Consider the following 15,028-nt stretch of genomic DNA (forward strand, 5'->3'; position numbering starts at 1 on the left):
CTTCTACTAGCTAGATTCAAACCTGGTATTTCATGTTTTCTGATGCAAATTGTATGTTCTAGACTGATACGACCAACAATTTTTAATTATCGTATTGGCTTTTATGACCTATGGAAATTATATTTGTCAGTAATCTATTTAAAATGGTCCATATTTTAATGCATTTTATTATATAATAATGGTAGATTATAAAATTTGAATAAATTAATTGTATATTAAATTTAATTTGATTGGTCAAAAGTTTCGAGATTTAGAGTTTGATTGCAATAAGCTCTAGTTTTATGTTTTTTGTTGTAAAATTTAAGATCTAGATTTTTTGTTGTAGCTATTTTTACTGTAACTTTGTATAATACTATTTTTACTGTGAAAATAAAGTTTTCTAAAACAATTTTTGTTGTAAATTATAAAAATAAAAGTTAAAAATCGCTTGGTTGACTTATATAGTTTTAGACTAATTTTTAGCTATGAAAAGTATCTATACCTATAACCAATTCTATTAGTTAGTCATAAAAATAATATATGTATAAATAAAATTTAATATATTTTTTAAATATGTGTAATTTTTTTTAAATATTCATTTTTGAAACAAAATAGTACAACGCTGATTCATTGGCATTTACAGTCAATTAATTTATATTTGACACGAGTTCATTATTATTATTTTTTAAAGGTCATTATTTGTTCTCTACTTGTCTTAATATTAACTTTCTGGTAGACAGCCAGACTTTTTTCTGATATTCCCAGCTGTCTGCATATTAGAAGTGTTACGAGTCGTTTGCCCATTTAATTATTTCGTCCACATTTAAAAATGTGTTTTTCTTAACTGGTTTTAACCAAAGATGACTCACACCTTCTTGTTTCGCTTTTGTCCACATTATTTCGTCCACATTCCCAGCTGTATGCATATTAGGAGTGTTACGAAGCCTGCTCGGACTTAGAAGGCCGGTCCTTGAACGGCCTCCTTTTGCTTCTTTAGAGGAATGGTTTAGGTTCGGGCAGTTCGATGAATCAGTTTCTTGTTTCATTTTGTTGTTCACGGTCGCCTTTGTTTTCCAACTTCTCTTTTCGTGTCTGTCCTGGGGAGATCTCTCTTTCGACTTTATAAAATTTGTATCCTTACTTTGGTCATGTTCGCTTCTAAACTGAAGATTATCGTACCAATCGTCTTTGCTTCCATTTTTACCTTTTTTGTGCCGTGGAACCAATTTTGAGGTCTTATATTTTGTAAAAACATTATGTAAACTTCAACTCTTTTTTGCTAAAGTAAACTTCAACTTTCATTTCGTGAAATGATATTTACATTTTTAGCAAAAAGAAAAAAAGATGACGCACACATTTAAAAATGTTTTGATCTTCCACTTCATTTCTAGCAGCATATATTCTACTTGGTTTGAATTTATGTTGTGATATTCACAAACCAAAACTTTTTTAAAAAAAATGGATAAGAAACTTTAAAATGCACGATGCAAACAAATAAAACCAATTCAGATTATACGTTAAGGGTTTAAAGATCAAGACATAATACTCCCTCCATTTTTGATTATATGAAGTTCTGAGGTTAGATACATAGTTTAATAAAATATTTAACTTTATACATTTTCTAAACAAAATAATTATTAATTATCTAACTAACCACATTTCAACTAATAACAAAAACTATGCAAAATATAAAAGTCATGTTGCATAAAATTAATAAATTTTACATTGAAAAGTGAAAATACCAAATGTAATTTGAAACAAAAAATTTCCGGAACTTCATCTATTAAAAAAGAGTACAAGTTTATAATAATCAATCTTATTTTTTAATATCTCTATTATTAAAACAGAAGTACCAATTAAAAAATACCCCTAAGTTTTCTAACTTATTTACACTTCCATGCCACTGAGAATTAAATTAAACTACCTATTTTAATGCTTTTCTTTTCCAGTTAAATTAATGAATTTTTTTAATCAAATTTAAACTTAATGTCATTAAATAAACCTACCTATTTTAATGCTTTTCTTTTCCAGTTAAATTAATGAATTTTTTTAATCAAATTTAAACTTAATGTCATTAAATGAACCTAAAAATACATCATATTTAACGTACCTTATTATGTACGAGTACGGCCCAATAATGAACTTGAATTTTATTTTTACGAAAACGTGAATCACTTGACTTATGTAATATTTAAAAAAAAAATCAATAAATACAAACTCAAAATCCAATATCTTCTATTAATCAAAACATAATATCTTCAATGTCGTATCTTTAATGTACCTATTAAATATTGAAATTGTAACCATAATTACACTAATTATAAGAATAGATTTGATTCCAACCAATTGATCTATTACTTCGGTAATTGATTTTCTTGCAGAAGAGGAAACAATAAATTTAAAATTTATAAGAATATAAAGATATATAGATCTCAACCAATTGCCTATATTTGCGTATGATTTCCGCATAATAAGCTTCAAATTGAACATTGAAAAAGATAGAGAAATTTTATTTAATCTTTTACCGACACAAACTTAAACAAAACGAAGAGTTAAATGTAATTTTTTTTGTTACACTTCCCGGAAAAAAACGATTACAACATGGGCTTTCATAATATGGTCTTTTAACATATTAATGTTATGGACATTTAATAATTATCTTGACGAAAAACAAAGACTATAAATAATTTATTATTAATAAAATTATGAAATTATTTACAATTTGATGACTAATTCATCGCCCTTTTTATATGTTAAATTTTTTATAGAAGTTTAAAAATCTTTAAACATGTATAACTAATTTATAATTTTTTATGTCATACTAAATCATAATATAATATTTCTTCATATTTTACATTAATAATCATTGTTTTTATATATCGTCTACAATTCTCTAATTACATTTTTTTAATTTTTTATATGATATCGAATATTCATCGTAAATAAATGGTTTAAGATGCCAAAAAATTATTTACTTAGTGAATATAATACATCAAATATTATAAATACATTATTTAGTTAAATAAATAACCAAAAACCAAAAATTCAAATCCGGCCTAGGGTCTAGTTTACATATTAAAAATTGGTCACAATCAGCTGTGATAATAAATTCACGATCAGCTGTTACCTGTCTATTTCTTTTTGCCCACAAGGAAAACGGAAATATATTTTTTGCTGACAAAAATGATAAAAAGAAATAAATTTAGAATAGGAAAATCTAATAAAGAGAAAGAATTGGTCCTAGGGGTTAGAGATGAGACATTTATTATATATAAATGCACACAAAACACTGATCGCAGAGAAACACAAGTCTTCTTCTCATACAAGTTGACAGATAAACTACAACCCTCTACTTTCTCTGAGTTCCGTTTCTTGTTCAGACATTAAAGAACCAAGTGAGTTTTGTCTACCTTATTCCTTAGAAGTAAAGAAGATGCAGGTCGTCGCCAACTTCGATTTCCAGCCTTCGCCGTTCTCTCACGCCACCGGTGAGATGCTCATTTCTCCGGTAGGCCACCGGGACGAATCTTTCGTTAACTTCACCGACGCGCTTGAAGGCGCCAGTGATGACTCGCCTCCTAGCGTGGCCGCGGTGAAAGTACAGAAGGTTTACAGGAGTTATCGCACGCGCCGGAGATTAGCGGACTCCGTGGTTGTCGCCGAAGAGCTCTGGTAAGCTAAAACATTGACTAGATGGAGAGATTAGTTTGAATGATTTAACGTTAATTAATGATTGAATAAAGGTGGCAAGCGATGGATTATGCGAGGTTAAATCATAGTACGATTTCATTCTTCGATTACTCGAGACCTGAAACTGCAGTTTCCAAATGGAATCGTGTGAGCTTGAATGCCTCTAAGGTATGCCTTATTCCTTTTCTCTTAATATAAAGAAAAAAAAGTTGACGTCAAAAAAGATCCTCAAATAAAAACAATAAAAAAAAATGAGATTTGTACTTACTAAAATCAAGATCCGTTTAAAAAATATCTTTCTCTTACAATTTATTTTCCCTAATATTATTGTAAGAAAAATTATCCTCTTGGTTAAAAAAAGGTTTTGTAAGCGTGTGGTTTGGTTGTGGTTAGGTGGGCAAGGGTCTGTCCATAGTCGACAAAGCTCAAAAACTAGCCTTTCAGCATTGGATTGAAGCAGTAATTTTGAACCTTTTCCATCATTTTCTTCATCTTTTTGTTACTGCTAGGTTAATATCCAAATTAATTTATTTTTTAGTTATAAAAGTATATACTAAAATATAAAATTTAAAATCAGATTGACCCTAGGCACCGGTATGGACACAACCTACATGTGTACTATGAAGAATGGTGTAAAGCTGATGCTGGCCAGCCATTTTTCTACTGGTATGTTTAAACCTTCTTAAACCAAATATTCTCTGGGTTTATTTAAACAAGTTATTGCCTAAGGTTCCTTTTGTAAGTGTTTTCTTGTAGTTTTAGAAATAAGATTGATATGAATCTTATCTGTAACTTTTATAAAATAACGGTTTCTTTTTTTTTTTTGTAACTGAAAATAACGGTTTCTTGCAGGTTGGATGTTGGAGATGGGAAAGATATGGATCTTATAGATTGTTCAAGGTCGAAACTTAAGCAGCAATGCATCAAATATCTTGGCCCTGTATGTGCCATGTTTTTCTTATCAAATTTTTAATGTTTTTTTATTTCATATTTTAAGGAGCTCTCATGTGAATCTTTTTTCCTGTAACCAGCAAGAGAGGGAAGAGTACGAGTATGTGATCATCGATGGGAAGATTGTTCACAAGTTAACCGGAAATTTTCTACACACCATGCACGGATCTGAGGGAACAAAATGGATCTTTGTTATGAGTACTTTCAAGAAACTCTATGCCGGTCTGGTAGGTTTTCTTGAAAACCGGTTTATTCTTTTTGGTGGTTATAGCTTGAATAGTTGATAAAAAGTTTTGAATGGGTCTTTTTATTTTGGTTTATGTATACTTCAGAAGAAGAAAGGAAGGTTCCATCACTCAAGTTTTTTGGCTGGAGGAGCGACACTAGCCGCAGGGAGGGTGGTCGTTGACAATGGAGTCCTCAAGGTAATTTACTAAGTCTGCAATTGTATCAAAACACCAGTTTCTATTTCTGCATTTGAATTTACATTTACTGTAGTACTTTTAGTTTACATTTTTCAAAAATAGTTAACTCGAGTTCTATTCATTATTATATCTCCGTACGTTGTCTTGTATCTATTCAGACAATCTCTGCATACAGTGGACATTACAGGCCGTCAGATGATAGTCTGGAAACCTTTCTCTCGTTTCTTCGGGAGAATGAAGTCAGCTTAGACGATGTTGAGGTAAACTCTTGTTCTACTTAACCTTACACGATCAAATCTTGGTTACAGAATGATACTATCTCCGTTACACAAGATACATATTTTGGAAAAGAAATTGCATAGATTTTGTAACGATTTAAAAAAATTTAATTACAGTATGTTTTAAATTCCAAAAAGTTAGTTGAAGTTATTGAATTACTATTTGTTTAATTTTATTGAAAACTGAAATCACATAAACTAATATATTTATGACACAAATTTAATGTATCTTTTAATATGTTAACAAATGAAAAAAATCATCTTTTTTTTTTTTTTTTTTTTTTAAATATGGTTCTTTTGAGAGGAATTTACTTGAGAGCTAATAGTACTAGTTACTTGTCTTGTATAGGTGCACAAAGCTAGTGAAGATTCAGACAATTACGACGACTATATTAAACCCAATGGAGATGGAACCAAATCTTTGAAGAAAGAATACGCAACGTCATGCAATGCAGAGACTGAAACGGATGAAAACAGTAACGGAACATTTGAGGAGACTAAAGGGCATAGTTACCAGAGAACGCTATCAGGTGGGTTTGAGAGCCCAAAAGATGACGTTCCACAGAAAGCAATGCTACAAAGGATCAACTCAAAGAAACAGTCAAAATCTTTACAGTTGGGTCATCAGTTGATGCTGAAATGGTCCACTGGAGCCGGTCCAAGGATCGGTTGTGCAGCTGATTTTCCGGTTCAGCTGAGAACACAGGCTTTGGAGTTCGTTAACTTATCGCCTCGATACCGGACCAGCACGTTGTCTCCGACCGGGAGGCTTGATATCTGATCATATGTTTTCCTTGTTCTTTAGTAGCGTTCATCGTAATCTTCTGTGACTTGATTAACGCGTGAGTTTTATCTATCTTATTTTTGATGTGTGTGTGTGTGTGTGTTTTTTTTAATGTTTTCCACCTGGGATGTTGTGAAGCAGACAGTTAAAAAAAAAAAAAAAAAAAAAAAAAATGTTGTGAAGCAGAAGGTAAAGAATGCGGTTATGTTTTGTGCCAAAGCTTTTTCACTCATAAATGATACTTCTGTTTCAGTTTTTTTAAAAACTTTTTATTAACTGAGTTATATACACAAATTAATTTCTAATATACTTAAATATTTTTCTAAAATTAATTATTTATATAACCACCTTAACAAATAATAAAATAGCATAATATAAAATTAATACTATTAAAACAAAAACATATTTTTGACTTAACTTTAGTTTATAGTGTAATATTACTAAACTTAGACCTTATATTATTTATGCACTTTAATATGTCGTGTAACAACATAATTATTTTACTATCTCAACTAAATATTTAAATATTTCCAAAATAAAGTAACTAAAAATATATTCACACAAAATTTTCTAAGATTGTAATCTAATAAATTTTTACTATATCTTGTTAAAAATATAATAAAATTTTCTATATATCTAAATAATTAATAATTTCGTACTTATTATTAAATAATTAATATTAATTTATTTTCGACTTATAGACACACTAATTTTTAATATTTAATATATATTTAAATCATTATTAAATATTAGATTAAACAATAAGTATAATTAAATAACTTAATCTATTAAATGATTTGTAATTATAAAAATAAATAAGGTATGTATACACACAAAATAACAAAAGAATCTTAGATTTCATAACATACATTAATTTATAAACAATATATAGAAGTGTTTCAAAAAAAAAAGTGTTAAAAAAACAATATATAGAAGTAAATATTAAATCAATGATAATTAATTATAATTTATAATAAATTCCAAAAATTTGATAAGTATAAAAGTTTACTTAAAACAATATATAAAAGTAAATATTAAATCAATGACTCTCTCTTGTATTCCATGGCTCTATCTTTGTTTTACCCCTCAAAAAATTCTCTTACCACAACCTTTTAGTTAAAATGATGTGTAGCTTTCCAAATAGACTATAAAAATGATAAAAGTAATTGGAAATTATAACATGCAAGGTATTAGTATCAATAAGTAAAATATTCAAAAATGAAAAAAAAACTACTAATAATAACACACAATTAACAGTAAAATAATCATACTTGGTGAAAATAAGGATATTTAAAATGAAACAGATCTAAAGAGGGAATAAAGATAGAGATAAAAACAAAACATATCATTAGGACAGACCTTCTAGTGTGTGTCCTCTTCTCTATAAACTTGTATTAACGTCATATTTGCTGGAAGCCTGGTACACTTTAGTTTTGGCAAAGAACTATTTTATTCAGAAGATTGGGAAGATGATATAAAATATATTCATATGGTGTTTATAACCAGGGTAATTAGCATTGATTCCTGTATTTGGTTTATTCTATGAATAAGCTTTATTATACACTTGCAAATATATTATTTAGGCGAGGATACACCATTCTTCCAATATAAACCAATAACTGCCACTGTACATGTTGTAAGCACTGCACAGAACCTTAATTATAACTTCAGGGAAGATGCACCCTCTAGTAGATTTTTTTTCTCCATAAAAACCGGATTAAGAGCTTCATTTGTTTGTTCTTTTAACAACAGAAATCCCACTTGGATCACCACCCCATTCCTCAAACACAACTAGAAGGTTCCCAGATGGTTTAAGCCATGAACGAGGCACATGGTACCTGAAAAAAGGAGAACCCATTAATATATCAATCACGTAAATAATATATAAAGGAAAGACGAGGAAGAAGAAAGACAGTTTTCATTTTCTTCTCACCATCTTTGAGAAGATTGGCCACAATTACTGAGACATTTCTTCTCGTTGTAAATCCCAGCATAGTTGCAGCGTCCGCAGTTACCATGAGCCGTGTAGGCAGGCCATTGACGTCCTATGTTGTGTCCATTTACCCAAACTTGTCCTTTTCCCATTGTGTTCATGTCCAATGCCAATGGTTCATTGCCTACCGGCGCATTAAAAGAAGACTGCAAATAAAAAGTGCAAGAATCTGATATGAACATGTCTAAATTATGCTCGTAACTAAGCTCAATAAAACACAGACACACATATATATAGTCCACCACAAGATGGTTTAAGAGTGTCTATGAGACGGACCATCTTCAATGGAGAGAGGCTCCACTAAATGTCTAAAACAATCAAAGTAAAAAATTTAATGTTTGATTTTTAAATAGATAACAAGTGTTACATGGGTTTCTTAAAACCAAGTTGAAGTCTCTTAAACAAGAGACGTTCTTACCTCTCTCACTAGGGGAAGAAATTCCAATGTAGATGGTCTTAGTAAGGTACTAGTTCGTCTCATTTTTAACTAAGGTAAGATAGTCAACACAATCCCAGCCGATCCATAAGTTTATTTTTATCATATTGATCCAAATTTATTGGTAGACATGTTTTTATCCTGATGTTCTCTCTGTTTAGCAAAGTTATATGTTTTGAAGTGTTCCAAACGCATATTAATAAAACATTCAAAACATCATATGAAGTGTTTCAAAGCCTTTTTATTAAGGGGGTTATCATACCCGAAACCTAAACTAATCTCTGAAATTCATAAAAATTTCTTCTTTTTTTTTGGGTTTTGGCAAACTAAGACGCCTGCCATGGTCAAACAATACGGTTAAGACAATTCTAAGCTTGAGATTTTTTTTCTGAACTTGACCAATTGGTTCATATCTAGTCTTGATTTGCTATCTTTTGTTAATTTTGATTAATACATTATAATAGCTAACCAATTGCTTTTTGTCATCTAAAGATTATATAAAAATAGGTAAAATGCAATTATACACACATAAGCTGGCAAAAAAATACAATCCTTTCGGATGTTTGGAAGGATAGCTAACCAATATCACGTGTATATTTGGAAATAGCATTTGGTATGTCAATCTGGGAAACCGTTCCTTTTATCAACGATAAATTAAACCTAAAACATCTATTAAGAAAATTAAGAAATACTCCCTCCGTTTCATATTAAGTGTCGTTGTAGAAAAAAAATTTCGTTACAAAATAAGTGTCGTTTTCGATTTTTAATGCAAAATTTATTAATTTTACGTAGTAATTTATTTTTCTATTGGTCGAAATATGGTTAGGTGGATAGGTAATTGTGTATAGGTAATTGTGTTTTTATATAGAAAATATACAAAATTAATTGTTTCCTTAATCTGTGTGCACAAGTTCAAAATGACACTTGATATGAAACAGAGGGAGTATATCTTACCTTGTACCAGGTCAATGGTTGCTTCACGGCCACGAATGATCCTTCTGTCCATTCCACAGAGGAACTCCCGGTTGTGGTATGAAGGCTCATAGCTTCACCTTTGGTACCGATCTACTCAGATCACACACACGCATAGCTTAGTACTGTGTTATGGTTGGTATAAAGATTCAGTGGCAGTTAACTTATCAAACTATTGTTCATTAGGACCTTATAGGACCATTTCCACTTAGACATGTCCCATGCTCCAGAGTTAACTCCATTCAGTGTGGCTGGACCTAGAACTCCAGTATTCCAAGTCTCATAGTGCACACCTGCGTCCTGTATTATAAAAAACACAAATCTCAGAACTTATCATCATCTCCTGAATGAAAAAGGCAGTAATTAATCAAGCGAATTGGATGATGAACTAACCGGAAGACCCACTGCCGTACTTAGGATAGCAAGTTTGTTGACGCCTTCGCGCAATTTGATCCTTTGACTAAATGTGAGCTTGGGGCTGCTCAATGCTCCATAACTAGTTCCTAAAAAATGAATGCTTTAAGGACAGGAGAAGACAGAGTTTGGCCCTTAAAATTTATCTTGTTTTACCTGCAAGCTGACCATTAACGAATACATGAAGAGCATGACCAGCTGAACAAATGGTAAGAAGTGGATCTTCGCCAGTTTTCAAGAACCCCTCATTAGAACTAATTGTAATGCTGAGAATGAATAAAAACATAACCAGTTTACTGTGATCAGGAACTAATTAATCAGCAAGAAAATGAGGCTTAATGTGTCACAACTAGGTCAAACATAACTTACTCTGTAAGATACCAGAAATAGTCTGTTTTGTCTCTGGTCATGCTTATTTGTTCCAAAAAACCATCTCGAGCAAACGTACCATAGTCACCTGAAGAAGGGATTGCTTCGTTGTATGATTCCCATGAAAATCGCGTGCTAGTAGGAACCATCTTCATAAGTATGCTCGGTGAACGAATCTATAACACGTTACACATGCCATATATATATATATTTGTCAATCTCAATAACAAGGATACAATTCCTATGAGACCAGCAAAGTTAGGACCTTCTTAGGCTATTTGAAGTCATCTGGAAGTATTTAGTGTTAAAAGTTTTTTCTTATATTAAAACCCCCCAATATATTGCCTATAACTTCATGATCGGTCCTGGGTATAGACAAATGAAATATTTGCCTATAACTTCAAAGTTCTAAAAATATTTTACATAAATATATGCCTCCAAATTTATGAAAAGATATAGTATTAATTTTTTTGCTAAATTGTCTATATTCTCCAAATTTTCAGAGTCGGTTTTGCGGAGTGCAAGAGTTACACAAGTCAAAAGACTCTGGTAAAACAAGTAATTAGTGTTTTCAATAAAAGCTTATCTGTTTATTAACCTTTGCAGTGTTGTGATACTCGGTTTTGCAGTCAGGTAAGATACTGATAGACCAAGGGGGCAAATCATATGGGAACCCCCTAAACATAACTTTTGCTGCATAACTTGTGTCGTAGTTTGAGAGAAACGCAGCACAAGAAGTCTTGGACTTGAACACATGAGCCTGAAATTATAACAAACAAAAAAAAAAAAAATTGTATGAACATTTGATACTTCCTCTGTTCAAAGTTACATTGCATACTTACTTCTTGCTTATTGCCGAGCGAATTAATGGTGGGATCAACAGAGACCAACGCAGGTTCACATAGTTTGATGACTTTATGCAACTCTTTCAAATGACTATACTTGGGTTCTCTCAGTAATCCTTTTCACACACCCACAAAAACTCGTCAGAAAATATGTAAAATGTAACATTTTTCATGTGATATCAGTATTAGTTACCATATTCATCAAGAGGAGCATCGTAGTCATAGCTTGTGGTGATAAACTCGCCCGATGTTCTATCAAAGTTCGTCCCTCCATGGTACTGTAACAATTCTAAATTAACTCTTCAATCATAAGTTAAATAAAATATATTCTATTTTTTATAAAGTTCGCGATTTGATAAAATTATTAATGTTTTAATTTTTCTTAGAACTAATTTTAAAATTACCATATAGTAATTCATAAATGAACCACCGTTCTGTATAAAGCGAGCCACGGAGAACGCAAGGTCTTCGACCGGTCTGTTTGGTATCGCACCTCCAAATTCCGTGAACCTGAAATGATCTCACACGCTGTAAATAATAATTTATACTCTAGCTTGTTGATTTCATCAGAGAATATATAAAAACTAACAATTAACAAGAGAATAGTGATTCTGTATATATTGAATAGCTTCGTGACTTACCAACCAGTCCAGTTCTCTGTCCACATCTTGGGCTGATCGACCGAGTTTGGTTTGAAACCCTCACAATAGAACCCGTTGCATGTGTTTATCTATTACAGAGCGCAAGGTAAAAGCTATTAACATTCAGTATAAATTTTACTCCAAAGTTGAATAAAATTTGTTGAGATTTAAAATTTAAAGTTGAAGAAAAATTGTCCTCGTGGATTATTTTTGTTTTTGGTCAGTGGTCCCAAATAAATTTAATAGAAAAAGACATCATAGGGGAAAAACAGCAAAAAGGAGAAAACGATATTTTATTGTAACTATCAATAAAACAACAATATTTAACAAGAAAAAGTGAATTACATAAAAGGAAAACTGGAAGCTAAACAAATATATTCAAAAGGTAAACCACCAAGAAAGAAAATTTTAAGATTATAAAACATAACAAAAAAAAACTCGATAGTGTTTTCACCAAAAAATACACAATAAGAAATATCTTCATTTGTCGAAAAAATATCTAAGTGCCGACAAAAGAAAAGGAGTCAATCCTGATAAATGATATAAACTTAATCCATATTTAATTGTGCAATTTTCGTAAGAAATAAAAATAAACTGATTAATCTACAAAATCACATCAAATATTTTAATTTTCAAACAAAAGATATTTCAAATCAACTAGATTGATAAAAGCAGAATTCAAGCTAAGATAGAAAGTCTACCAAACTCAACCATACTAAAAGTTAGCATTAAATCGATCACGATCCATTTAAACCAAAAACTTGAACCAAACTAAACGAAACCAGAATAGAACATCCTATCTTACTTATATATATAACTAAGGGGAAGGTTAAACAAGAAAAAGAAAGGAAGAGATACAATAGGGTAAGGAGCATCATCTTGCTTGCACATAACCCATGGGACACCTGTGGACAAACCCAACGCCATTGCAGCTGTCCATTTTGTGTATGCCTTTCCTGCTGATCCTATCTCCCATTCCATTGGTCCATACTCATTCTCTATCTACCCATTTTTAAGAAATATCATTACTATATATATTTAGAATGTATTAGATGTGAATCATGTATAATATAAAATCGTATCAATTTAAACAACAAAAGAAGATACAAACCTGTGAGAGAATGATGGGTCCTCCTTGAGTTTCAAACAACTTTTCTTCTTTCATTATATCCACAATCTTCTTTGTGAATTTTTGCATTGCAGTCTTTCAATTTCAAATCAAAATGATTTTTTTAAACCTTCATAATGGAATTCAAACTGGAGACTGATTTGTTCTACAATAATTGTGTACCTTGAAAGGTCCATTATCAGTCCTGAAAACCATACCAGGGACATATTTGAGCCAGACAGGAATTCCCCTAAAAATCAGAAAACATATACCGGTAAATTTATATAATCAAATGAAAAAATTCTTTTATTCTTAGAAAAGTATTTTTAATATATTTACCCGAAATTCCACTCGGCACAAACATATGGACCAATTCTCAGGCTAACATATAGACCGGCTTGTTGCACCAGCTTGATGAACCTAACCAGATCATACCGATCCCCAAAATAATACTGGAAGCAAACAGAAGTATACAGCATTGAGATTTTATATGACTATGAGTCAAGTAAGAAAATGGTAGAAGTCTCTAAATTACTTGTCCAGGAGAAGGTTCATGTCCGTTCCAGAAAACATAAGTTTGTATAACATCTAAACCACCTTCTTGGGCCTTCTTTATCAGTTCAGGCCACATCTGCATATAACAAAGTAGCCACAATTCTATATAAACAAATATAGTTTTGTAATGAAATACCCTGGACTATAAGGGGAAAAACCAGAAAAATAAGACCCCATGTGCAGAAAAATCAAAGCAATTGTTCAGTAAATTTAATCAAAACCCAAGAGATTTTGCATTTGATTATAAAGAGATTATTTAACTGAATAAAAAAGATTACCTCAGGGGTGCTTCTTGGGTAGTGGATGGAACCAGAGAGAAGGATCCTTTTCTGTCCATTGATGATTAAAGCTTTATGATCATAAGAGACCAATGCTTTAGTTGAGCAAATCAACAATGAAAAACACATAATCGCCAGAAAAATCCAAGCTTTATCCCTAAAATTCATAACCATTTTCCCACTTATTAGTTTATTTTTAAAAACTGGTAAAGGAGATTCGCTGAGCTATTGGGATTGGAACGAATGATGGCATAAAGGTTATATGTATAGCCTGACACTTATCCTACTGTACTTATAGATTAATGAATGCATATGAAAATGAGAAAAAAAATTGTGGGACCAATCTCTCTGCTTTGTGAGCGGATAACCTTTTTTTTTTTTTGAGCGGCTGACTTTAAAATCTTCTGCCCTACCAGATGAATATTTTCATTTTCATTTTTATTTTGCCAAATTATATACAGTAGTATTAATCCCCCTGCTTGTTTAATCATATTCCTTTTCTTTTGCTTCCACTTTTCAATATCACATACCACTGCCATATATAATATTTTTCTTTTTGGTCACGGGAAAAATGATGTAATGTAAAAGTGGTTAACCCCACTACTAAACGTCATTGAGTATATATGTCAATAGTTGACAAAAAAAAAATATATATATGTCAATATTGTTCGACCACATCAGATTGTTACTCATCGCTTATTACAGAGTTGAAGAAAAATACGACACCTGTGAAGAAAAAAAACGATACCTTTTACCTTCTATGGATACGAAGGAAAACATGTTTTAATCGAGTAAGAAAAATAGATACATATTGCAAGTTGTGTGGTCCTTGACTCTGTGTAGGCAGCACAATGAAGACTACCAAGTAATTGCAATACAAATTTAATGATGGAAAGCTATATACATACAGGCAAAATATTTATTTAAACTATTTATATGTTAGGTTAAAAAAGCTATATATATGTTATTGTTATGAAATAACTTATAATTTATAGTATCGAGAAATTTAAATAAGAGTAGAATTTAATACCCATAGGAATCAAATAACACTAGTATAAGGAAGAGAGTTTATTATAAGGAAGAAGAAGAAGATGTAATGGTTCTTTGATTATAAACTTTTGTTCTTGTTTATGGTGTACAAAAGAGTGAGATGAGTGATGGTATTTATAGTGAACAACAATACATAAAATAACAAAGATGGTGCTTAATTTGGTAAATGAGTGGGTGATCATAGTGCTTGATGAGTAGATGATCATAGTGCTTGAGTTGGTAAAGAAGTGGAGGATCATTTCAAAGTTTATCTTATAACA

At 31.1% G+C, this 15,028-nt stretch overlaps 2 protein-coding genes across 3 annotated transcripts; one reads left to right on the plus strand and one right to left on the minus strand.

The window, feature by feature from the left end:
• Positions 1-3,267: 3,267 nt before the first annotated feature.
• LOC106337548 lies at positions 3,268-6,279 on the plus strand. Of its 2 annotated transcripts, XM_013776655.1 has the most exons (9): positions 3,268-3,651; positions 3,723-3,837; positions 4,063-4,128; positions 4,247-4,335; positions 4,522-4,609; positions 4,701-4,847; positions 4,953-5,045; positions 5,204-5,305; positions 5,673-6,279. In XM_013776655.1, exons 1-9 carry the CDS (start codon positions 3,413-3,415, stop codon positions 6,102-6,104), a joined length of 1,371 nt encoding a protein of 456 aa, XP_013632109.1. In that variant the 5' UTR covers positions 3,268-3,412; the 3' UTR covers positions 6,105-6,279. The 2 variants fall into 2 exon arrangements, with proteins under 2 accessions (XP_013632109.1, XP_013632110.1); XM_013776656.1 differs by lacking the exon at positions 4,063-4,128.
• A 1,297-nt stretch (positions 6,280-7,576) lies between these two features.
• On the minus strand, positions 7,577-13,982 carry LOC106342243 (beta-galactosidase 2). Its single transcript, XM_013781110.1, has 18 exons — positions 13,719-13,982; positions 13,421-13,516; positions 13,225-13,337; positions 13,069-13,135; positions 12,889-12,981; positions 12,636-12,779; positions 11,778-11,866; positions 11,541-11,646; positions 11,330-11,414; positions 11,134-11,252; positions 10,890-11,051; positions 10,292-10,467; positions 10,079-10,188; positions 9,902-10,011; positions 9,698-9,808; positions 9,491-9,601; positions 8,041-8,246; positions 7,577-7,945 (listed from the first exon to the last, which is right to left on the minus strand). The coding sequence occupies exons 1-18, from the start codon at positions 13,890-13,892 to the stop codon at positions 7,834-7,836; spliced, it is 2,184 nt and encodes a 727-aa protein (XP_013636564.1). The 5' UTR covers positions 13,893-13,982; the 3' UTR covers positions 7,577-7,833.
• Between the last annotated feature and the right edge of the window lie 1,046 nt (positions 13,983-15,028).

The sequence above is a fragment of the Brassica oleracea genome, chromosome C4 (assembly GCF_000695525.1).
Source record: "Brassica oleracea var. oleracea cultivar TO1000 chromosome C4, BOL, whole genome shotgun sequence".
NCBI classification, from domain to species: Eukaryota; Viridiplantae; Streptophyta; class Magnoliopsida; order Brassicales; family Brassicaceae; genus Brassica; species Brassica oleracea.